The 25,829-nt window shown below is 39.8% G+C and overlaps 1 protein-coding gene across 27 annotated transcripts in view; it reads left to right on the top strand.

Annotated features, from left to right (window-relative positions):
- Positions 1-25,829, top strand: part of ptprfa (protein tyrosine phosphatase receptor type Fa) — a 361,887-nt gene that overhangs the window by 306,344 nt on the left and 29,714 nt on the right. For 13 of the 27 annotated variants that reach the window (XM_026143460.1, XM_026143466.1, XM_026143465.1 and 10 more), the window contains 5 exons: positions 10,374-10,537; positions 13,807-13,818; positions 15,812-15,921; positions 23,293-23,325; positions 23,892-23,989. In XM_026143460.1, coding sequence (XP_025999245.1) covers positions 10,374-10,537; positions 13,807-13,818; positions 15,812-15,921; positions 23,293-23,325; positions 23,892-23,989 — 417 coding nt within the window. The remainder of the gene's footprint in view (positions 1-10,373; positions 10,538-13,806; positions 13,819-15,811; positions 15,922-23,292; positions 23,326-23,891; positions 23,990-25,829) is intronic. The other 14 variants (XM_026143473.1, XM_026143472.1, XM_026143469.1 and 11 more) reach the window with 6 other exon arrangements.

The raw sequence follows: 25,829 nt of genomic DNA, 5'->3' as shown, positions 1-25,829 counted from the left end.
GCAGTTTCCCCACCTTTAGGCACAAAGATGAAACGCTGACCTTTCCATCTAAGTGGGTAAGACAGCAAATTAATACAGCAGAGCTTCGGTGGCCTCGGCGGATGTTTTTAGTGCTGTTTGTATGATCCTGACACTCGGTGGAGAGGTGGAGAACAGACGTTAGGTCGGAGGACTGCGGTTTTTTAAGAGGAGCATCCGTGTGGATTTAAAAAATGTTCAGAACTTTGAGATAAAAAGAAATAGTTTGATAAAAACTAAAATGTTGATACATATTTAAGCAAATCGCCACACATGCAGGGACTCTCTGTATGCATAATTGGGCATCTTATTCCTGTCATCCCTTAGTTCCTGGAACTTTATCAGAGAGACTTAGCAATTCATTGTTCTGTACATGCCATTGTCCTCCGACATTTAGATGCCATTCAGACATTTTAAATAAATGATTAAATGGAGCATTTCTCATCACTCCCACTTTGCTGCGCCTCCGCTCATTACAGCTTTTGTAATGAGGGAAGTGCGTCGTCTTGGACAATACTTTTCCACAGTGTTGAGAACAGAGCTGCAGGGTCCAGATTCAATAAATGACACGTTGCTGAATGTGATTCCAGCCTGTACAAAAATAGAAACCTAATCACATTCATTGAAAAAAAGGGGACATAAGCTTAGCTTTTATTCCTGCCGCAAAGCTGCTGGAGGGGTGGAGGCGACAAGAGAAGAGTGGGAAGGAAAAGAAAGGCGAGGGGGCTGGAGAGTGAAGGAAAAGGGCACTGTGGCTTTCTGTGGCCCCCACTGCTGGTAAACAAGCCGGGACGTGTGAAATTGGATAAAAGAAAAAGGCCATATAAACAGTGTGATCACTTAGAGTGGAGGGGTGGAGGGTGGGTCGGCTAGGAGAGCACGGCGGCTTCCTGTGGATGCAGAGCCCTGTGGGAGCGACAGAGAGGTGAGCAGAGGAGTTAGAGGGAGCTTAATGGGAGGATAAGACCAAGAAAGGAAAGAAATGCTGCAGCCACTGGAGAGAGGGCCTTACAGATGCCGGGATGTGTTTCTAATGTGGGAGGAGGAGAGTTGCTGAACTTTGAGGGGAAAAGAGGAATAGGTACTGGATATCTTCCAGCTTGTACGCATAGATGAGCCGAGAGGAGACGACTCCGGCTGAGGGAGAAATATCCAGTGTTTCAGAAAATAACCGAGCTGTCAAAATACATTGCAGTCAGACATTGTTTCATACTTTGTAATCAGTCACTTCTTGCGGAAGGATTACGGACGGTGGAAACAATTTTGTTGAGCAAAATGTTCATCCCCCTGCACCTCTGCTATTATAGACACTTCTCTTCTTTGCGTCTCCTCGCTCCAGTTTGCAGATGTAGCAGCAGCATATTTTTCACCCCTGAAGGATTACTATCTACGAGGTCCCACCGCTGAGATTGATCACTTCAAAACGTCCCCCCTGAGATTATCTAAATATCCTTCAGAATATGCTTCTGCTGCATCTAAAAGCTGTGAAAACTGTCATTTTTCAAAAAGAAAAAAAGTTTTCTGAGCTGTAAGCAGTACTTTGCTAAAAGTGCCACAAAGTACTAAAGAGAGAAGCGAGCGGAAAGCGCTGAGGAGACAGATGAGCTGAGCACGTTATCAAGCGCCACACCTTTTAGCTGCTAATGCTTCAAGGTTTCTTCTATACGCTGCAGAGCTCGGAAAGGTGGCTGCCGTCTTTTTAAAGAAACGCTGAGGTTTGTCGTCAGTTATGAAAATGTGTAAACCAGGAATGGGACCAATATAATAAGACTTCTTCATTAGAATTATCATAAGAGAAAAGCAATGATGAGCTCATGAGTAAATCAGTCTCTTCATAATCCCCCCTTTAGGCTACAATAATAACAGTGACAATGAAACAATAGGGAAAACAACTGAACTTTTGTTGTTTTACTGTATTTCTTTATTTCTCATAGAGCAGGAGCAAAAATATGAACAGTGAAGCTTTAACAAATGCAGCTACTACAGTTTCCATCCGCACAGCACAAGCCCACAGTGTGCACTCTCCTAACATTAGTAACCTTCTCGGTCATTAGGGAGTCTTTGACAAGACTCACACCTGCAGCCGCTGCCTCCTCACACTTTTTAAGTGGCATTTCCTGTTGACTTGTTGTGACATTTTTGTCATTGCTTGGCTAAAATATCAACTGCTAAGACTTGTTTCTGAGACTGAAGTTGCAATAGAAAGATTCCCAGTCTCGTGCCACAGCTCTGTCCTGATACAGAGACGCAGACATTTGAAAACTGCAACACTGCAGTGCATTAATATAAACCCGCATGAACCGGGAGGATTGTGTGACAGCGATGGCAGAGCAAGGAGACGTTCTTTTATCACTGTGGTTAATTGAAGTAATAAAACAGTAATAATACTGTTAGAAATGCTATAAAGTCTGTTATAGCATTTCTAACAAACAGCTTATCCAGGTGGCGAGCTCTGAAAAATGACACCAGCGCAGAAGCGCTAAAAGCCGCAGTTCCTCTGGTGGCCACTTGACTGACTACCTCCCATATCAACCTTTACACCAGAAATAAACATGTACAATGCAAGCAAACAAATGGCAAAATAAACATGGATACTGGAGCTTGGGAACTGGTTAATGACAGAAGTGCCTTGAATTAAAGTCAGCTAATTAAAGTCACTGAATCAAATCTCTCTACAGTGTTTGTGCTGCTGTTTTAATGAACACAGACTACGGCCTGCTACAAAGTACAGCCTGCCCGAAAGGTTGTGCTTCAGTGTTTGGGAGTTAAATTTGACTATTTTACCAGTCTGCTATTTAGGACTAGTTAGCTCATATAAGTATCTGTGCAATGCAGCGGTACTGTTTATGAATGCAGCTTGCTAACCAAGGATTAGCTGACAGCTGTCCAAAACGAACATGTTTATGGTGGCTATGTCCATCTTTTATATACAGTTTCAGTTTAACAGAACATCCTTTTAAAGATTTTTATAATTAGCAACGCAGCTTGTGTTTAAATGCAGGATAAATAGTAGCAGTTAGGACATAGCTTCTGTAATGTGCATTATGTAATGAAAGCTGTTTAGCCATCTGCTTATGCTGCTTGTGCTGTTAGCCATGAGGAGCTGTTAATGGTTGGTTTAAGTTTGGTGAAAGCTGCGATTTGAAGATCGCTCAGGTAGAAAGTGAACTAGAAAACCATCAGAATAACTCAGGTTATGTTTCAAATCCATCCTCCTAAAATACACACAGAAGTGAATTATGACCTGGAAAATTAACACTCCCTTTATCATGTAAAAAGATTATTTATACATTTTTCTGCTTTAGAGAATCAAGCTGTGAGTTTGTGCTGCTGCCTTGGCCAAGAGATTTGATCGCAGTGGGACGGAAGCACAGAAAAACTGTTCCTCAAGGCAGAAAATATTAATTATGTATGAGTTTTCATTAAGGCTATATGCAATAACTAACAGGTGACCAGCCAACATAAACATCTTGCGTATGTATTTGATGGGTAAATAAATATATTCCTACCCACAGTTGTCAAGTATAATGGTGTGAAATGGGCATGACATCAGCCAGCGTGCATATATGCATACTAAATGTCTGACATTTGCAGCCTGTACTAGATGCAAAAACAGGGAGACGTTCACAGAACCGACTCCATGGCACCACATTTAAAAATTTGCTTACTGATAAACAGCCTCCTCTCGTAGATTAAAGAAACATTTAATCAGCTCCACTCCCTCCACTACTTAATCCATTTATAACTGTTCCAAGTCTTAATTTCTATCAACACTGCACCAGAAGCTGGAAGAAAGGAAGCGAGAAATGAAACTATCAGGTGCAATGCAAAACCAAAAAAGGAAAATTAAACTTCTTAACACCAGACATCTTTATAAATGACTGCGTGTCACATTCAGCATTGACACTTAGTGTTTGCAGTAAGTTTGCAGTGCATGAGAAACTTTCATTAAACAAGCGACAGCTGCACTGTTATAATAAAAAATCTAAATCCCAGTCGGAGACCCACCTGATTGGTAGATTACTTTTGCTTCGCTACAGTGCTTTAGTTGTTTGGGACGGACGAAACGGCAAAAAGTAGACTTGTCCCAAAAGACACTAACAACACCAAACTATAAACACTGAGGAGATAAGGCATTTGGTTGGCAGCATGTGCTTCTTGGAGAAGGGATATGAAAGCGGTGCATCAGACGAGGAGCAGAGACAGTTCGGCTGTGGGAGGATAAGCCTGGAGCGCGCCTGCTGCCAACTGGTGCACGCTTCTAATGTGGGTGACAATTACTCACACACAGCAACACACGTACAGTCGAAGTCATTACGAAAAACAGTGGGAAAAGGAAATAGAAGAAGTATCACTCACTAAGCTTTCTAACAGTGTGTGTGTGTGTGATTATTATTATTATGCAAATAACAAAGGCACTTATCCAAAGCAAAGCAGAGCAACTTGTACCTTGACTAAAGTCATGCCAATTCAGCCGTGACAAATGAAGGCCTGAGTAAGAGGTTATATTTTAAGGCCTTTTAATTCAAAGAGAGCTTTATTAACACGTCTGAGCAAAAATCAGGTATGTTAACACTTATGACAGGATTAAATTCAGTTTTTCTGCGTGCAGGAAGTTCTCACCAAAAACAAAGACAGAAATCGGATTGTCAAGACTTTTGTTTTCTCCTTAAATAAGAGGTTTTAAAAAACTGAGAGACAAGTTCATGGTCGCTTCTGTAGAGTGAAAGTCATTACATGTGCATGCTGAAAATATGGGTAGGAAAAACATCTCTACTTTCCATGTGACTGCCACTTATTTTTGGTTAGCTTGTTGTTGTGTAACTTCAGATCTTCAGGCCATCAGATTCCCGTGCGTTTCTACATTCATACAAGTTTGGATTAACAAGAATGATTATAATCAGGTTTCTTGCCTTGAAATGAAAGTTTACACTACAAAGAATAAACTTTAGAGTTTGATGTGTTTGCAAGGCCGATCTGTGTCAAAATGATTTATATTTTTTTGCATTTAGCAGCAGGACAAATACAAAAAAAGTCTGTTATAGACAAAGATCATGTATAATTCATGTGTAGCTGTCAGATTGGACACCGCAACCTCGACCATGAATGCTAAAGTGAAAATGAGTGTGGAAAAATGTGCTGAAATTAATGAATCATTAAGGAAACAAAGCTGGTCGAGGGTGGCTTTGTTTTTAACAAGCGGCACACTTCAGTGGGGTTTACGGCTTTTACCCAGCGGAGCTGCAGCCTTGTTGAGCCAGAGCCCGTCAGGCTTACAGGAATATTTATAGTCTCATTCACCAACACAGTGCAACTTACTACACTTGTCTCACAGAACATAAAGTGACAAGCAGAACAGTTACTTAAAGAGAATTACTCCCTGAAAATTGATCCATGTAACCCCTTTTAATGTTTATTCTGTTGCCAATATCGGACTGCCTCCAACTCTGCCGCTTAGAGAAGACCTAAAAGTGTTTTCTTTGATTTCGCTTCATCTGCAATATTTGATTATTTTGTAATGAAGCGATTTTTTTTTTTTGCACTGCTTTACTCCAGAGGTCATTAGGATGACAAACATCTCTTGGTTTGGTGTTTTTTGGTATTAATTTCTCTAATTTTACATGTCAAAGTCAATTGGAGAAGTACTACTGCTGTGCTGGTGAAATACTTGTTTAATGTGTTTGGTGGCTCTGGAGGAGTTTTTGTTTACTCGAGTGACATTGCTTGAGAAATGATTGGTCTCCACAGAGACTGTAATTACAGAAACACTGCATGAAAACCTGGCCGTCTGGGGGTTTAATGATGTGGGCTTTTACAGAGAGGGGGCTCTAAAATACTGATGCAATCATGGGAAACATTGCTGTTTAACATGGGAGTCATACTGCCATAGACTAATGGCCCATTTCCATTGAAAAAACTGTATACAAAAGATGGATGTAGCTGACATGATATCACTGCCTGGTATTTCTGATTACCATATTTTTCAGACCATAAGGAGCATTAAGTGAAACAAAACAGTCAGATAAGTCAAACTTTACTCAGCTTCTTCTTCTTGCTTCCTTCTCTTCCGTACCATTGATTCATTAATGTTGAATCCTCTCACAGCTGCTCTGTTCCCATGTTGTTGCAGTATATTAATGACTAACCTCGTATTGTGGATGGATTATCTCAGTTGTTCTCCTGACTGAAGTTTGGTCCATTTACAGCATCCTGCCATGCAATTGCATTTGTCTCTAACCATCAGGAACCCTCACGTGAACTTTTATCGAGTGGAAAACTGTTCGCGTTCATCCTTCAGCTTCACTATGTTTATGCTATGCTAACATAGCTGTGTTGCTAGCGATCACGTAGCACATCATTATATAGCAGCTAGCCCAACTTCAGTAACCCTACAAACGTCACTGCTGTTTAGTTTTCTGTCTTCATTTATGTTGGAAGTGACAGCAGAGCTGTACGTTTGAATTTATTCACAAATCTCTCAGTCAGAACATGCTATATCATGTTTAGGTGGAAGCTAGCGAGCTAACTTCCTGCTAACTTCTAACTCTGTTAAATGTAATCAGTTCTGTTTTCATGGATGCCTGGATGTTAAACTTCATAGTTACACCTGGTAAAGCAGCAATGCTGATCGTTTTATTAAAGATGAAAGAATTTAGACAGTTTTTAACTCTCAGTGATGCTGCTGTGTTGTTTGAGTTTGGGACCTGAATCGGACGGAGTTTAGGACCCAGGACTCCGCGACACTACGGCAGCCGTAATGCTCCGACAATCCATCAGGCCGTGCGGCTTCGTAGCTTAGCAAAGTTGTACTAAAACATTTTTTGACAGATTTTTGAGCGCCATGTACCACATAAAATTGGTTTGAGAATTCACACATAAGATGCACTGTCGATTTTTGAGAAAATTAAAGGCTTTTAAGTGCGCCTTATAGTGCGGAAAATACAGTAGCTAACACTTGCGATCGCTGTTACCAAGCTTCATCCATACTGTATGGGTCACAAACAAACGAACATGTAGAAGATTCAACTTAGTTATAAAAAAGAATTCATTATGGAGGTTTTGATTAACTGTGAAGACCACAATAATTTTTTGTACCTGACTGGAAAACTGTTTACCTCGACTGTAGGACTGTGCATTTCAACATTAAAGTCTATGTGGATCAGCTCACCGGAGTCAGCCTCAAGTGGCCTTTACAGGAGCTGTTATTTCTGCATTGGCTTTATTTGTCAACCACGAGGTGGACGCTTGTTTATGTAAACCACTGAATCAAATTTAAAGACAACTGCAGCCAATGACACTGTTCCTATGGATGCAAATAGCTTAAATTGAGAAAGCATTAGAACACACACTCTGTCATCTTTTGAAGTTAAAAGTCCTTGAACTCAATAAATTGGTGAAAGCCATTCAAACCTGGCTGCTTTGGAGCACTGGAATCTCAACAAGTGATAAAGTGGGATTTGTCACATTATGCTTGATGTGCTCAGCCAGAATAGGCCTGAACAGTGAGGATACTTTCAGGTTTTAGCCTTTTTTGTTGTATTTTTTTTTTTTTAAGCTAAGGTAGGCAACATGTTTTTTGCACCATTAGACGAAAATCCATTAAAAGCTTTCAGCATATTGAAATGCAATTAGTCTGAGAGAGAAGCAGACCGTCGCACCTACTCTGGCCTGTTTTTAAGTAGGTGACAATGATATGAGACTATGGCCAGATGGCATAATCGATGCTTTGTTCAGCGCGAGTCCGGATGGTCGACATCAGTCCATTACACAAATCAAAGCCCTAGATGTAGCTATAAAGAAATATGTATGCTTCAACAGATTTATATGTTTTTCGTTTTTCTTTGTATATGTGCTGGTCTTTCCAAAGATGCGCGACTGCAGAGCTGTGACTTTCTGTCCATCAGCATTTACAAACATTAAAAATATGTGGCGAAAACAGATCTTTTAGATGAACAGACTCTGTCCTAGCAGCGAGACATGAGTTTATATTGTGCCAAAGTGAGAGTCTAGGTCCATGTCCTTTAGTGATGGCAGGGGAGAACTCAGGGCTGGCCTCAGGTCTCCATGCCCCATCTGAAGGTGTAGTGAAGCTGTTGGCATTGTTGGATGTGTCCTCAGAGGATGTTGCCGATGCGTATCCTTGCACTGAGCTTCTTGTGCCCCCCTGGCCTCAGGGTGGGTTTCATGACAACAAGCAGTACGGTCCCACATCAAGCACATCCAACACAGCAGCCTGTCTCTGCCTGTCTCACACCTCACTGTCTGTCCTCCTCTGTCCCCAACCCCATCCCCTCCACCTGCTGCCTTCCAGGAGCTGTTACAGATAACCAGTTGCCTTCACCTGCAGAGACCTGTTATCGTTTAAACCTCATTTACACTCCCACATGGAATCCTGCTTTACAATTGCTTAAAATCTTTAAATTGATGAATTGAATCAAAATGTTTTCACAGTTTAAAATATTTAAATTACATGAAGTTTTTTGGTAATGTGATGGATAGTCCTGTTACAGGTTTCACATTATTCCTCTGATCGATGGGGGACTGTACCACAAAATATTGTAAAGCTTCAACAAAAGCAATAAAAAGGCTTCATGCAGGTTACATGGATGCAATAAATGCAGGATTTTCTTTGGGTTTTTTCAGGAGCTTTTTCAGGAACTCTGTGCACCACGAAAATATTTTAGAGTTTTAACAAGAACCAGCAAGAATAAACAAAACTTATCCAAAAGAGTGCAAAACTGAGTTTCCATTAGCATATTGTTATGTTTGCCACACACTGGGAAACAGATCAGTTTGTATAGTGTTATTTTTTTCCTCAGTGAGACAACAAATGCCTCTTTGTGTTCTAATTATTGATGATTGTGTTTTCTGTTGTTGTTGTTGTTGTTGTTTTTTATTGTGATGGGGTAATCATATTAGTCATAGAAACTGAACTGGAATAGAAATAAACGTCACTGCACACATGGGGAACAAAGGTACCTTCATGCTATGAAGCACAAACCTCTATATCAGCCTACTGCCAATATACAAGACAGAGACATAAACTAGCCAGAATTTCTTTCCATTTAATTTCAACAAATAAGAAAACAGTAAAACGCTCACATCTAAGAATAAAATTAATTTTTATCTAAGTTGTTTTTGTGTTGACCCAGACTGTCTCCTGATATTGTATCGTAAAAACTAGATGAAACCTTTACCTCTAGGGAACTTTTTTTAAAACCACCCTGAGAGCCAGTAATTAGCTCTAAGAATATTCACAAGTTATTTCCATTCAATGGTTTTTACTGTCCCCTTATTTTCTTCCTAAAACATCGCACAACTACCAGCGGGACTGTTTGATAGATGTGTTGCATTGAAAAGGGACGCTGTGGTGTGAATACCTGAAATCCCCAAAAACTTGGCGAGCTGTGTGACAAGAACAAAATGCAATGATTTGCAAACCTCATAAATCCGGATTTTATTCATGGTGAAACACAGAAAACAGGAAGAGGAATGACGTCCCCTTCTTGTCTGATATAGGACTGTAGATGCTCCGGTCCATGATGCTCCAGAAAGGTCTGGACTGCACTTAAGCTAGTTCAACACTGGACTCCTCTAGTATGAAGTCATGCTGTTGTTTTAGGTGTTTGTTTTTTTAGGGATTTTTTCACCGTGTTTACTTCTTCGAAACTCTAAGATGCTCCTTTCATGCCCACTCATGTTACTCACTGTTTACCAGTTAACAAAATATTCCTCCAGCTGTTTTTAGTACCACTTACTTTTCCAGCCTTTTGTTGCCCGTCTCTCAACTTTTCTCAAAACATGTTTAAAATGAGCAAAAAGATTTCATGAAATAAAATGATGTTTAGACATCTTTGTGAGGACAGAACATTGGGATCAACAGTCACTTGTTGCAGCGGTCCCCAACCTTTTTGGCGCTACGGACCCGTTTATGTCTGACAATATTTTCACAGACAGGCCTTTAAGGTGTCGCAGATAAATACAACGAAATAAAACCAGTACCGGTACCAAAAAAAAGAAGATTTATTCAAACGATATAAAACTAATGATAAAAACTGATTAAAACCCCTGAAAACCATAAATTTCACACCCGAGCCTCAACTCTCGGACCGGTACCAGTCTGTGGACCAGGGGTTGGGACCGCTGGCTTCAAAATCCCCGTCCTCATGAGTTTGAAGGCATTTTTGAGGCTCAAAATGTGGTTTTAGTGTCAGGATTAGGTTATGGTCAGGTTTTTCACTCGTTTTTGATGGTTAGGGTGAGCAGCTAGGGAAAGCGTTATGCCAATGAGATGTCCTCACTGAGATATGAAAACAAGTGTGTGTGTGAACTGACTGAATCCTTCTCGTTTGCAGCAGAGGACATTTGCAGCCAGCCCTTTCTCTGATCCCTTCACGGTGAAGATCAGTGGGGTTATTCGACAACCACAAGAAGACCCAGAGATGCTGTGGGTGATGGGTCCGGTGCTGGCAGTCATTCTGATTATCATTATAGTCATCGCTATTTTACTCTTCAAAAGGTGAGTATGACACACGCAACAGCGGACACTGCGAGGACACACACTGGTTATTTTTGGAGTGACGCCTCCAACAGATGCAGAAAACATTAATCGTTGATCACATCAGACTCATAAAAATACTGAAAACACTGTTTTTTACAAGCACATTTTAATTTCTGTTAACATTTTCCTTCACAGGGCCTTTACTGCTTTGACTTCAGTGAATATTCAAGTAAAGACAAAGGTTCCTGTTTTGTTAAAATGCTAAATTATTAAATTAATGTAGTGGATCTATCAGTGACTGAATATGATTTTAATCAGTTTTAGTACATACCCTAATTTGCAATAGTAGGAAGGAAGAATGTCTTTTTAAGAGGAAATGATCGCAGCAGAACCAGGCGTAGGAAACAGCAGCTTTATGGAACGTGTCAGGGTAAAACGAGCGCACAGAGATAGCAACAGAACCCAAACTATGGAAGACAAAGGACGAAATGTAATGATATGCAATACAGTAGAAAACTAATACTCAATACATGATGGGAAGTCCTCCATCGGGCTGAGCCTGTAGTGACATATCTAAGAGATTGTTCAAGATGACCTGATTCAGCCCTAATTTTTCTTTATTATCAAAAAGGGAAATTTTAAGTATGATCTTAAAAGTGAAAAGGGTGTTTGTCTCCTGAACTCAAACTGGATCCACAGGAAGGATATCTGAAGCTCTGTCTCCCATCCTACTTTAAAGGATTCTATGAACCACAAAGAAGCCTGCAGGCTGAGAGGGAAGGGCTTCACTGGGATAATATGAATATGAGGTTTTTAAGATTATATAGCACCAAGTCACAACAACAGTCACCTCAAGGTGCTTAATATTGCAACGTAAAGACCCTATAGTAATACAGAGACTGGTTAGGGTTAGGGTAAGCAGCTAGGGGCCCTCCATGAACAGTGGGAAGGAAAAACTTCCTTTTAACAGGAAGAAACCCCTGATAGGACCAGGCTCAGTGAGGGGCGGGGCCATCTGCTGCGCTGGTTGAAGCTGAGGGGAGGGAGACAGGACAAAAGACACACTGTGGAAGAGAGACAGAGGTTAATAATAACTCATAATTAAATGGTTTATAAACAAATGGTGAGAGAAGGAGAAACGCTCAGTGCATCATGGGAAGCCTGTGGAGGGTGAATTCAGGGTCACTCGATCCAGCTTTAAGCTCTGTCAAAAAGCAAAGTAAATGAAGTAAATTAGTAAGACACCATTTCCTCTCCATCTTGTGAGTAATCTGCTTTAAAGTTGGTATTTGAGAGTGAGACCATGGTGTCACGTCACTGGGCGCTCTGATAGTTCAAGACTTTGAATGTGAGCAGAGGAGAAAAACTAGAAAGATCCATTTTTCTAGTTTTTCCTGAATCCTCTCACTGCAGCATTTTGGTGAAATAACAAAAAATGGAATACACTCACATCTAAATTACTTTTTCTAGTTACCGCTTTGTCATTTCAGTTAGCAGAGCAGTTTGTTCATATATATTTTTATAAACTTTATTTTAAAAAAAAACATTTACATGTCAAACTATCAGATGTAAAAAAAAAAAATTACACTTTTATTCCCTGAAACTAAGTAACAGAAGCATCAGGATACAGATGATCCTTTTTTGTCATCTGTTGTGAGAGAAGCAACACTTTTGGTAAACCTTGGAGGCAGTACATGCTCATTGTGTTCCTCCTCATATCATCGAGCTGAGTCCACAGAGAGACCTGAAGCATTTTCTTCAGCACAACAGATGACAAGAAGATTTTATTAGAACCGAGTGCCAGGAAACGGTCAGAGTGGAAGATTTTCTAGAATAGAGACAGACATTTGTCTTGTTTGAGCCGGCCTGAAGGCAAAGGTCCTCCATGGCATATGGGAGGGAGGTGCTGCGAGCTACCTCGCGGCCCTGCTCTTCAAGCCTGACAGTTGGCTCGTGCTTCCTGTTCTTGGGTCAAACATCTGGAGTTACTGACTGGGCTGACGAGGGCCTCTATATGGCTGCTGCGCTGCTCAGAGGCACAATTTGTTTTGTCTTTTTCCTCATTCTTCCTTTTGCTGTAGTCCAACGTCAAACAAAATCCTTTGTTTTTCCAAGATCAATTTTTTTTAGTTAGGTAAAAAATACATACAAATATAAATATTGCCTGAGATTGTGAAGACTTGGTGACATTTTTAACTAATATTGACATATTCAGATATCTTAGAGTTACTAAGACTTTAAGTGCGTCTAATTAAGGGGTATTTTAGATTGTTGGGTGTGTTTTTACTGTAAGCCTCACATGATTCCATTTATTTTGAAAATCATGAAACTTGAATTAGGTCATTAGTCACAAGAAAAGTTTTCAACACAGTTAGCTTATGTATACCAATATCGACTCATGCATGCTAAACTGAAATATAAAGAGGCTGCTTGGTAGTTTCACTTACAAATTTTTTTGAGGGGAAAACTGATGCAAAAGTTGGAATTAATACCAACCATAGAAATGGATAGCCATGGGTTTATGACCCAGAAGTGACCAGAAGGTGCAGTGTTGTTATTAGCTTAGCCAGGAGGCTAGGTTAGCATGCTGCATTCATAAACTATACAGGTCCAATTCACAGCCATCGGCTAATTCATTCCAAATAAAAAAGAAAAAGACAGGATTTGTCTCACCAGCAGCACAAATACTGCAGATAGATGGACTGAGACGAAGCCTAGCAGCTACACCCTGCTGCGTCACCTTCCACCTATCAATAAACGCAGCCAACCCCTCATGTAGACTTTATGCTTTAACAAAATAAAAAACACAAATTCATCCACCACACGGCTGCTATGAAGAGGGGAAGTTTTTTGTAAACATGTTTATTTCTGCTGTAAGCTTCGACACTTTCACTCGGGAGTCTGTGACTCTTGGCTGGCTTTTAGAGCCAGTCTCCAATGACCATTAGAAGAACTTTGGTTTTTGGCCCTTTCAGCACTGTGGGTTGATGTTTAGAGGAGACGGCTGCTTCATCACGTTCCACAGACTGAAACCAGCCTTCCATTCAGGTTACAGTAATTTGTTCCAGGTTGCTCTGTGGAGATCATTAGAAATATTAAAAACACTCTCTCTTTGTTCATGAACTACATCAGATTTTATTAGAAAATGAGATCAGGTCAAAGATGAGATGAAGGAGTAGTTTGTGAGGTGAAGCAATGAACTCTGTCAGGTCCTCTGACGACTTGTAAATGAATCCTCTCTGTTTCTTCCTCCTTGCTAACTGTCTGCCTACTTTCTGTGGATGCAGCAAACAAGAAAGGTTAGTGCTCCTGTCTGTTTCCACCCTCCCACCCTCCAACCTCTCCTGCCTGCCCTTGCACATCGTGCATGCTGTGTAAACATGCTTTGTGGGTCAGACGTGTCTACATTTGCTGACAGTGATGATTTGAAGTGACAGATACTTGTTTCTGTTACACGTTCAAATCACAGTCCCACGTCAGTGTCTGTGAGCTGTCTTCTTTTTGTTTGGTTTTCAGGCATATTGGCTTCAATTGACAGCCCCTCTAAGCATGTGTGTCTTCTGTGTCAGCGTGTGAGACTACATTTTAGCATGTTTGTCTCTTTGTGCGTCTGTTTTCTGCTCTTCAGCTCTGTGTCGAGTGTCGAGTTCACAAATCCGGCTGATCTTTCCCTCCAGAATAATTCTCCCTTCATGCTTTCTTCACCTCTCAGCCCCTCACACACCTGCAGAAGCAGCCTTCAAAACAAATTGTAGACATGGAAAAATCGAATCCTGATATCACCAAGAGGCAATAACTGACCTCACAATGGCATTTCACTCTCCTGTTTGTGTTACCTGCAAAAATCATGCTGAATACACACCTGTGAATATATGTGTCACGTATGCGTGGGCTGATTGATGATGTATGGGCTCCATTTACTTTCCACAGTCCCTAATTCAAAATGTATAAAATATATATAATATCCGTTTATCAAGAGATGTTTTAAATATAAGGACGTTCTGTTTCAAGGTGAAACACTCAGGTTTGCCTGCACTTCAACCCTAATGTAGTTATTACATTTAAGGAATGCAAATTAACGGTTCATTTAAAGGGGCTATAGCTGTTTGAGCTGAGCAGATGAATTTTAGTGTCATATTTCTGTTTTAAAGGAGTCATTTGCATTTCTCATTGTCTGTGTAGCAGCCGTGCAATGCAGTCTCGTATCGCCACATTTCCAGAGAGGGGGTGTTGAGTTGCCCACTCTTTATTTGCATAAAGTTTGGGTCGAGGCTACTTTATGCAAATCAGGTGTGTCTGAAAATCTTTGAAACAGGCAGCTGATGATCTTAAATCAGTGTTTGAAAAGTAAATGGAGAAAGCTTCTACTGTGCAGTTCAGTAGCATACTGTAAATATTAGGTCATACTTACACGTTTAATATTCCCAAGTACAACAGATACTTCACTAATGATAAAGCCCTGTTAAATAAATACCAACATGAGCCACTAACATTTGAACTGATTTCACTCATTTTGTTTGGAAAACTGTGTCATCAGAGAAGGGTCTGGATGTGACTCATCTGGATGTCTAAGGAGTTTAGAAGTGCTGAGAAATAAAAGATGCCCTTTCAACCAAATTGAGCTATAACAGGATGTATTTTTCTGGCTCGCCACCTTTCGCTTTTTAATCAATTCTTAATGTTCTTTTGATGCTTGGTATGGCGCCTTCAGCGTCGTCTTTGAGCGTCGTCTTTGAGCGTCGTCTTTGAGCGTCGTCTTTCAGTGGGTTTTAGCTGAAATTCTGTGCAACCCTGGAATCAGGAACCAAGACTGGACACATTGTTACCCATCGACAGATTTTATTCACGTATCCAGTCCAGGGTCAAGTGACTGAGTAAACTTTAGGTTGCTGGTCTGTTTCAGGAATTATATTGTTACTGATTTTAAGTCTGTGTTTATTGTTTAGTAGAAACTTTTCTTGGGCCATAAAATAAAATTTAAAACAAATACATTAAAATTCCTATAAAATTGAAAAGTCAGAGCAAACCAGCTCAATATTGCAAATAGGAGGACACTGCTTGAAGCCAAAGTTTTAGTCCTCAGACATTCTACAACGCTTTTCATCATCTATAAAGTATGCTCAAATTACGTGTAATCCTTATTGTTTTTTGCACAGTAGCTTGTTGCAGATTCTTTTTTCCCAGTATTTTCCAGAAAATAAAGTTTAGAAATTTGCTCATTCGGAGTCATTAATACCCATTTGGCCTGTTGGTACATTATGTAACGTTAAATTGGTTTTGCTTTTTCTCCAGGAAACGAACGTCTCCAGCCAAGGATGAGCACATGGCAGGAGTGAAGGACTCGCTGCTGGCCCACTCGTCAGATCCTGTGGAGATGAGGAGACTCAACTATCAGACACAAGGCATGGACACACAAACACATGCACATGCAAACATTCAGCCCCATAAACAGACTTTTACTGAGGTCTAAATTTTTACCAGTTGCATCCAGTTTCTGTTTCTAAAGGTGCTGAGAAATTATCACTGAAGGATTGTGTTACTGAATCCATTGACACCCAGAAATATAATGAAGGATCCTGTTTTTGAGGTGACAGGTGACAACTAACTGTCAGATTCAGTTTCTCAAGTATCAGTGTCACCTCAGTCATTTTTGGATGAGACTTACACGGTTTTAAAACTTGTGTTTTAGTGTCTGTGCAAGAACATGAAACAACTGCTTTAGAAAATATCTTCATTCATATTTGGCACTTTGTCTCCATGTTGTTGTTCTTTTCACGTCAGAAGTGATATTTTCATGAGAGGGTGGAGTCCTAAGTTAGCAAGTTTAGCAACGTGATTTTAGAGATTTTTTTTTTTAGTTCAGTTTAATTTCATCAGTTAAGTTTTACTTACATAGAGCCAAATCACAACAACAGTTGTCTTAAGGCGCTTCATATTTTAGGTAAAGACACAATCCCAACAATCAGACGACCCCCTATGAACAAGCCCTTAGCGACTGTGGGAGGGAAAAGTCTCTTTTAACAGGAAGAAACCTCGGGCAGAACCAGGCTCAGGCTGGTTGGGGGTGAAATTTTAAGAATGCCTTGCTCAGACACAGACTGACTGACTTTGCATTCATTCCAGTAATGAATGCAACGTAACAAATAAATCACATTTCTTGGACAGTCAGTTAATCTAACCATTTTGTTTATCACATACTTTAATTAAAAATGTGCCATCACCACACACACTGTCAGGAGGGCCATATATTAGCATGAATTTAAACATCTAGTGCTAATTATTGATGCAAAACTGAAAAAATGACTCCCACTCATGTTTGTCACAGTGATTTCATTCACTGCCTCCTATTCCCTTACTCCGTTACTTTGAAAACGTGGCGTTAAAACAAAGTGTGTGTGAGACATCATACTTCTGCATTTTGTTAACTTCATTATCGTGCTGTTAAAGCCTGGGTGGCATATTGTTTCTGGGGCAGCCGTGTCTCCTAATGCATGTTTTTGGAGGCAGGAAGTCCGTCTATAACTAAACAGTTTTCAGCTGGCTTAGTCTGATGTTTATTTCTGAGAAAAATGTCTGATTTCCATCCATAATTTTCATGTGAAAAAGCATGTAAACACTCTAAGGTTGTGTGCATCGGGACATAATAAAACCAAATCACCTGGTCTGTACCAGGTTCTAAAATTAGATAAGTACTCTGCTGGTCAAAAGTTTCAGAAAACCCCACTTTTTCCTGTTTTTATTGAAAATTATGCCGTTTATTGTCTCATTGCACTTTGAAATGAAAGTATAGTACAAATAAACAATTGGAAGCAAGAAATCTTGGAATCAATTTATAGACTGTGGTGGGGCGTGGTCTGCGATGCCGTGCAGGGAGGGCGGACGCACCTGCTCAGCATCCGTAATCACACCCGCCGAGTTAAAACACAGGGACTCAGGTGTGTGTGGTGTTGTTTCGTGGTGAGAAGTGTAAATAAAATGGCTCTGAATGTTGATCTGTGGTCCCGCCGTGCCTTATTCTCACCACATAGACCAAAATGTATTCTCCGCTTTGACTCATCACAGTCGCCTCCTTTGGCTGATAACAGCTGAACACACTTGTGTCATTCTTTCTACAATAGAAATCAAAGTTGTTCCCATATCTGTTGCAGAGGTTCCCATAAATGTGTGGCACACTGCTTTTATTTTAATCCAGAACACCTGCAGAAATCAGTAACACCACCTTTCGAGGCTTGATCAGCCTCCTGCAGAACAGCTTTAAAGTGTTCACCCGTTTTGTGTTCCCTGAAAAAAGGACTTTTTGTATGATTGTGAAATACACACTATTTTTCATTTTGCTGTAACCTTTTAACCTCTGGCGGTTCATCTCTTACCTTTTGTACCGTTTCATTGGACTTGAACAACTTGAATTGCAGTAAAACTGGAAAAATGGAGGTGTTCAAGCTTTTCACTGGCAGTGTATAACATGTGATGTTTTAAACACATCATTACTAATTCGTCAGAGACAAATGCGGAAGCGCTGTATGAATAAAATACATATTTACAGTGTCCATGGAAAGAGGTGCAAGTGGCAGCCAGGTTCTACTAATTAACTGCACTTGATGAGCAAGTGTATAAAAGCAGAGGTTTTGACAGTTTTCTGGTCTGGAGCATTCAGGTGTGTTGACACAAAATGCAAAGATGACAGAATAAAGACATCAGCAGTGATTTCAGGGAAATCTTGTTGTTGCCCATCAATCTGGAAAGGGATATAAAACCATTTCCAAATGACTTAAAGTCATTCTGCAGTTACAAAGATTATTGTCAAATGGAGAAACATTCAAAATAGTCACCAGTCTTCCCAGTATGTGCAAGTCTCAATTTCACCACAAGGTCAAACTGTGCAATCTGCAAAAAATGCAAATGCTTCATCTTCTGGTCTACAGGACTCGGTAAGCACGTCAAATGTTAAAGTTCAGTTCATTTTTATTTCAAACATATACAGTCACCAACATTTCATAATATTATTCCACGCAGTTGATTGAAAAGGAGTAAGCAGAAGTATATACTTATTTAGCCCCACCCCCTATAGGTTTACATCTTAATCATTTCCTCATCATCTAAATTTGAACAACAAAACTTATACAATGGTTTCAACTTAGAACATAATGTCACAAAAAATTATTTATATGTTTAGATTTACTAATTTGGAAAGTAAACATCACTTTGACTGACAAGTGTGGCCTTTTTTACACCTCTTCTCTTTAAACATGGCAGCATGAGCTGGGACATGGACACCTTGAAGTCATTATGTCAGACATGATCTCTTCTATCTAATTTGAGAGCGTCTGTCCAACAGCTACAGGAAGCCTTGGATGAAAATGGCCCACAGAAGAAAGGGAATAATAACAAGAGCACCAGCAAATCTGTTAGGAGAAAAGAAAATAACCAAGATGTCAAAGCCCAGACCTCAACCTGAATGAAGTATAAAATCTTCAGAAAGCTTTGCCTTGGCTTAGTTTTTGTTGAATAAGAATGATGCTAAATTTGTAAGTTATGGCCTGATGCATGAAACCTTAGATTTTCTTTCCGTATGATTGTGCAATCAAAGACTAAATTTACCATGAAAGCAATTAGAGTGAGATATTTCTATTCAGATGTTCAAAAGGGAAATCGAATGTCTTCACATCCAGTGATCGTTGAGCTGTCCATTCACCCTGACCTCCTAGCGAGGACTTTGTCCCAGTAACTTAGTAACCCTTTATTCCCATAAGAATTACTTATAAACAATTAGTTTTCATATTTTTAGTCTGCATGCATACTGTAGCTCTGTTTTTCTGTTTTATCGTCTCTTTGTGTCCTCATTCATTCTCCCATCTGACTGTTTAACTGATTTTTAGCTTTGTTTTTCATCTGTTCTACGCCTCCCAGCATCTTCTCTTATCCTTTTCTCCCACCTGTCTTTTAGTGGGAAGTTTTAAGCATAAAGTATGTCATTGTTTTTTTGTCCACGTTCTTCTCTCTTGAGATGGGTGGCATTTACCTGTGGTGGCAGCAGCAGGAGGGATTTTGGCAGATGTTGTTTACTCGAGCATAAATTCATCAGCTCACTTGACAACCTCTGCACGCTGGGTGGCCTCGACGTTACTCAAAACAAAACACTGGAAAAAATGACAGATGATATCATGATAATGAAGTCAAACTGTGATCTCTTTTTTTTTTTCAATAAAATGGAAACGCTCCACAACTTTTAGTTGTCAGTTCGGGTGACCGGGGCCATTTTACTTTTGTAGAATTTCCAGGTTCATATCAGGTAACAGAATTAAACTATGAAAATCTTCATTTCCCTCTTTAATATAATGTGTATACAACACATGATAATGTTAAAAAAAAAACAAAAAACAAGTAATGATATAAATTTATTTAAACTTCACACAGCTTTTTCATTTTATTTTCTACTTCCATCATGGACTTCCTTATATCACTCTACAGACAAGGCCATCAGGTGAACTAAATCAATAAAATACAAATGCTGCCACAGAGATAATCTGCAGTTTTTGGGTTGGAGTCCAAACTACTGACTCGTGCTGTATAATCATTGTTTTTTCTCTAGAGGTTTCTCCAGTTTAAATATTTGTCATTTAGTTCCATTTATGTCTGTCTAGCAGGGCAGTAAGCCTCATGTGCACCTTCTAAATGAATTGCAGTGGAATTAATGGACGATTTGATCCAGTATGAGTCGCTGGGTGTTGTCCCTCAGTAGTTTTCAATTAGTTAACCAATCAGAAGAACGTAGGGTTTCTGAAACGGGAACAGGGTTTGAAGAGACAGGAGCTAAAGCAGGTTAAAGAACCCAATGCAGACAATGTAGGCAGACTGATTTAACAGAAGGCCACTCAACGAAGCTGACGCAGAGTTTAAAGACAATATAATCCAAACAAGCTCACGAGATCACAGAAGGAAATGCATGAAAGACTGAGGCAAAGATAGAACTATATATACACATGGAGTGATTAAGGGATTGGAGACAGTTGGGACAGAGGTGCAGACGATCAAAACAGTGAGACGGGGAAAGTACAAATAAACACAAAGCAGTACAACAGGAGCTAACTCGGTGGATGAGCGCGATACACAAGCTGTGCTGAACAAAGGCAACTGTGAGGAAACTAAACTCAAATAACAGAGAACAGTAACTAAACACTAGCTACAATTCAAACACAACAAGAGATACACAAGGGTGCAAAAAGTTCACAACTTTAAAGAAATAAACAAAAAGTTACAATGAAACCAAACAGGAAACACAGAAACAACTCAAAGCTTCAAAGAATACATAAACAAACATGATACACAAGGGATGATAACGTAGTAACTACTAAACATGAATGAATGCAAAACACAAGGAGACACAAAACTGACTCTGCAGAAGCCACAGATTTAAAAAGTGTTATAATAGTTTTATCAATGAAGGGAAATCATTCACACAGGAATACACTAACACAAAAGACCAACAACGCTTTGTGTGCTTAAAGACTATGTTCATTAATAAATGCAAGTCTGGTCATGATCTCGAACTCTGAGCATGTTACTACTTCAGCTTGAGCTAATTATTTTTGCCCTGCTTGTGAAACAATCAGGGCTGAAGGCGCACTCAGACACGAGCTGGTACTCACTGCTTCTGCTGTTTTTTAATTTGCTCCCTTCTGAGATAATGGCGGCCAAACTCGTTGTAACTTCCCACCAAGGCTCATTCTGGGACATCTGTGGCAACCGAAGAAAGCGCAGAGCAAAATAAGGAAACACGAGTCTGTATCTGAAAAAGAAAATCTCTTCTTCAGCACCAAACACATCACCATAAAAGTCTTGTTGGAACAACATCAAGTTTTAGTGTTTCTATTAAGCATTCACATATACAGAATTCACATATAGTGACGAGTTAATAAAATTGTTACATGTTACTAATGATTGCCTCTATTTTATGCTACACGCTGCTATTTTGGTTACAGTATGGATGAGATTGGAGTAGATGAGGATGCAGAGGCGCTGGATCAAAGCTCCAAAAACGCTCCAAACTTTCAGTGTTTTTGCTTCTGTTGCAACCTGACGTCTTTGCAGCACGTAGCTTAAATGGACACTCTTCAACTGTTAGGCCACGCCCAACGATGTTAGGCCACACCTAATCAATGTGCTCTCATGTAGTTACACATGTTTAGTCTTAATATTTGCACCATTTTGTAATATTTTGGAGTTATTTTATTCAAAACAAGCACTGTTGGAAATGAAAGTTCTCTCAGCAACATAATCTTAATCTTGGTTGGACTGTATAAAGTAGATCTGCTCTCCTATTTGCTGCAATCATAAATCAATAACTAAAACAACACCTTTGATCTCATGTCGAGTGTATTTATTGCATATTTCTTGCTTTAGCACAAAATCAAACTTAGACTTTAGTCCAATCAGTCCACAGCACCAAGGGCAGCCTCAATTGTGACAGATTTTCTTATGATGCTGCTTTCAGACCCATACTTCTAAATATGAAGGTTTTTGTTTTGTTGTTCCAGGTATCATTCAGCACATATGACATATATTGTTTAAATTATCACAACGAGCAATTTCAGGTTCAATAAGCATTCATTTTACCCAAATGATTTTGTTCGTAATGTAGCAAAGACTGAAGTTGTGAATTAAGTTTGCAATAATTTTACAACACTGGCAAAAAACAAAAAGACGTTCACTATATTATTACTCGGGTGAGTTACTGAGGTCTTGTGATTGGTTATCGTGCCCAAATCCTTTTAGAAGCAGCCATCTTGGCCAGAGTCTGAGCAGCTGTTCTGAAGCTGCTGTTTAAATGAAAGTGAAAAGACAAAGTTCCTATTGGCACAGGGACAGTAAAACCACTTTAATACAATCATGACTTAAAGCAAATAAGAACAAACAAAAAAAAAGCTAAAAGTTGGCTAAACGTTGGCTACTGCTGTGCATAGACAGGTTCCAGGACGTAAACATCTCATTCCAGAGCATTAAACAGATACTGTGCTGGTTTATTATGGCTGCAAGTTTTTTTAAATGCATCTTACATATATTGGTACATATGCTTCTGGTTTCAGCTGTTTTTTCCTCTCTGGGACAGTAGTGAGAAAATCACCACTACAATAAATTTCAGGTTGGGTGTGATCAATGACTCTGTTACAGAGTCATTGATCACACCCAACCTAAACCAATGTGTCTGTGAGATGACGATGAACGTGTGTCTAAAAGAATGTCGTTTGCATTAAGATCTCCTTAGCAAATATGTAAAGTATACTTCACTGGGAATGAAGGACCTTCAAACACAGGGGTAAGGGCCTTTAAGTGTCAAGAGTAAGATGATGAGCTTCTTGAGGCTTTAATGCTCCTTGCCTAAAGAAATCCTCATTTTGAAAATGAAAAAAGGGAGACGTTTTATTCTTGGCAGCTGTGGTTAAACACAGATGTAAGAGTGCCAAGAACCAAACATCTAAAGGTGCTAATAACAGCAATGTTGGACCGAGACAGCCCAGTTTAACCCAAAATGGACAGCTGAGTCGGACCACTTCAAATGAAACCAAAGAACAAACAGATACGAAGCACAGTCAGTTTATTGATTACAGTGAAACGGATGCTAAATTCTTTTAAATGTTATTTAGCCATCTGGGAAAGTTGTGTTCAGCGTCTCTTAAGTCTTTGCTGAGTAGGGCAGCTCCTTCCTCACTGTTCCTTGTGTCCTCTTGTCCTAACTGACCCCTGTGCTTTGGTTTTGCCTCATCTTTCCCACACAGGTTCCAGTGTCCTCAGTTGCCCGAATACTCCAAGTTAGTTTTCAATCCTCCTGTGTTTTACTAATGTTTCCTTTCATTCCCGCCTGGTGCCCTTTTCTGTTTTACATAGAAGCCTTTAGAAGTAGAGACCTCCCATTTATCACCATCACCTTCTCTTCTCATGACCTGCCCATGTCAGCTATTTTACACCAAGTGGGTTTCATTAGCGCTAAATGTAGACTGTCTATCTAATTTAATAAAGCAATACATCTACCATTAAGTTAAAATATATACATATATATTTGACCACATCAGTTAAAAATGCTGTATTTTTTGCACCCCAGCCACCTTCCCACTCACCTACTGCTTTATGGGATTTCTTTAACCAATCAGCATGCTAGTTGGTGCTCATCTGCAGCGTGGTTACAGCATGCTGTTGAAGAGCTGCACAGCCAGACATCATCCCTCTGCTCAGCACACAGCACTCTCACTGTCACCTCATATCACTGCGACCAGTTAACACTGAGCCTTCAACATGCATCTGCACTCTGTGTGCGCACACATTTCTGTGCATGTGTGTCTGTGATGGACGGCACTCACCACTCTCGCTGTCTCTGCAGGGATGAGGGAACATCCTCCCATCGCTGTTTGTGACCTGGCCGACCACATTGAGAGACTCAAGGCCAACGATGGTCTGCACTTCTCTCAGGAGTACGAGGTAAATGTTCCTGCTCTTATACACGCCTTTCAAGTAAAGCAATGCACATTTCAGCCACTGTCAGTTATTTCAGATTTTATAAGCTAGTTTTCCGTAGAAAAAGACCTAGATGTGTAATAGGAAAGCCACAATTACTGTGGCGTACAAGAGTGTGAGAATTGATCCTTCGTGGTTCAAAATGGAGAATTAGGTCAGTTGTAAATTGCCAGGTGTATTGCTGCGGACCTGAGTGAATGCAGTGCTGAGTTTTCAGGTTGTTTGGATCAGTTTTTCTGATGTTTTGGCTAAAAGTTGTTTTCTGTTACCAGAGTTTGCACTGCAGTCATTGCTGCATACTCTCGGCTGTGTGTAGAGGGGTTCACATGAACACAAAGACGTGCTCTTTTTGGCTTTGAACCTAATTTAGCTTAAAAAAATGTTCTAGCTTTTTGAGAAATATATTTTTTCTAACAAAAACAGCTGGATTCAGATGATTTATTTACCTTTTTTTGTTTGCATGTCTGCTTCTTCATACCAGTCTGCTCCTCTGAATAAGCACACTCTAAGCACACACATACTCAGTGAGCGTGTCCTTGCAGTTGTCCTCTTTTTAAAACAGAACAGTTCTTCTTCGCCTTAGTAATTGATTATAAAGTCACTTTAGAATAAGTGCTCACTTACGAATGTTAATCTCGAACTTTCTGGGTTCTAATTTTATGAGCAGCTTCTTCATCCTTCAGCCATCTTTAACTTGTTTTCTCTCGAGCACTTGAATAGTCTCAACCTCTCCTGTGGTGAAAGTCATCGTCTCTTTCCACCTTGATGACAGCCCTGTAGCTTCTCTCTCTTTTGTCTGGTTTGACGCCTCGTACTAACATGCTGCTCCAGCTACACCTGCATAGAACAATATTAGCTCAAAGGAAGCTTTGTGTGGGAGGTGCCAATTATGAGCTTAAAATAAGTCAGTGCTTTTTAAAGACAATAAATAAGTGAATTTCCTTATACTAGTCAACACTATAGATCAGTTGTTTGTTTTTTAAAAACTGAGCTGATATCAGCCTGAATAAAATACAGTGGCATAATATCTTTAGCCCCTCTTGAAGAAGTGAAGAGAAAATAATCTCCTTTGCTGACTCAAAACTTTCTTTTTCTTGATTTTTAGCCATCTTTAAACCTACTGTTTGTTTCACTCAGTCCACGTTTAAACATACATATTTACACAAACGCATCTGTAAAATCAGCATTTTATTTTGTAACTAAAATACCTCACACAGCACATTTTCCAAGAACCATTTTGCCCCCTGAGATGTTTTCATTTGTGTTGGCCGAGCATTACAGAGTTAAAGTTTAGATTAGCCAAAAAAAAGGATGCTGCTAAGTATGCATGACTTCTCTGCTTCCTTTCCAAGAATAATATTCGACTGCTTTTACCTACTGTAAGAGCCAGTGAGGGATTATGGCTTGTTGATGTCCTACAAAGGAAGGTAATTTGCATTTAAAGTGGTGAATTTCCAAGCGGATAAACCAGGACAGATGGGTGCACTGTTTATGCACAGCAGAAGGAAGGGGGCATATAAATTATGAAACAGCAACTGAATCAACTTTTCCACCTTTCCCATTTTTTCTTACCTCTGTGATGCAATGGAGGGAACTTTCTGCAGACAAGTTGTCCTGTTTGCAAAACAAGACGGTTCAGTTCAGATACGAACATTTTGGTTTGAATGATCTGTTAAATGTGATTGTTCAGATGGAGAAAAGGAAATGCACAAAACTGGGTTTAGATGTCTTTGAAAATGAAATTTGATTTCTGATCACAAAAGTGTAAACTGTTAAAAAACAATATCATTGTTATTGTTATGAC

This window comes from Astatotilapia calliptera, chromosome 15, assembly GCF_900246225.1.
Source record: "Astatotilapia calliptera chromosome 15, fAstCal1.2, whole genome shotgun sequence".
In the NCBI taxonomy this organism is placed as follows: Eukaryota; Metazoa; Chordata; class Actinopteri; order Cichliformes; family Cichlidae; genus Astatotilapia; species Astatotilapia calliptera.
Note: the sequence above shows the minus strand (reverse complement) of the source record. Positions and strands in the feature narration are given on the sequence as shown.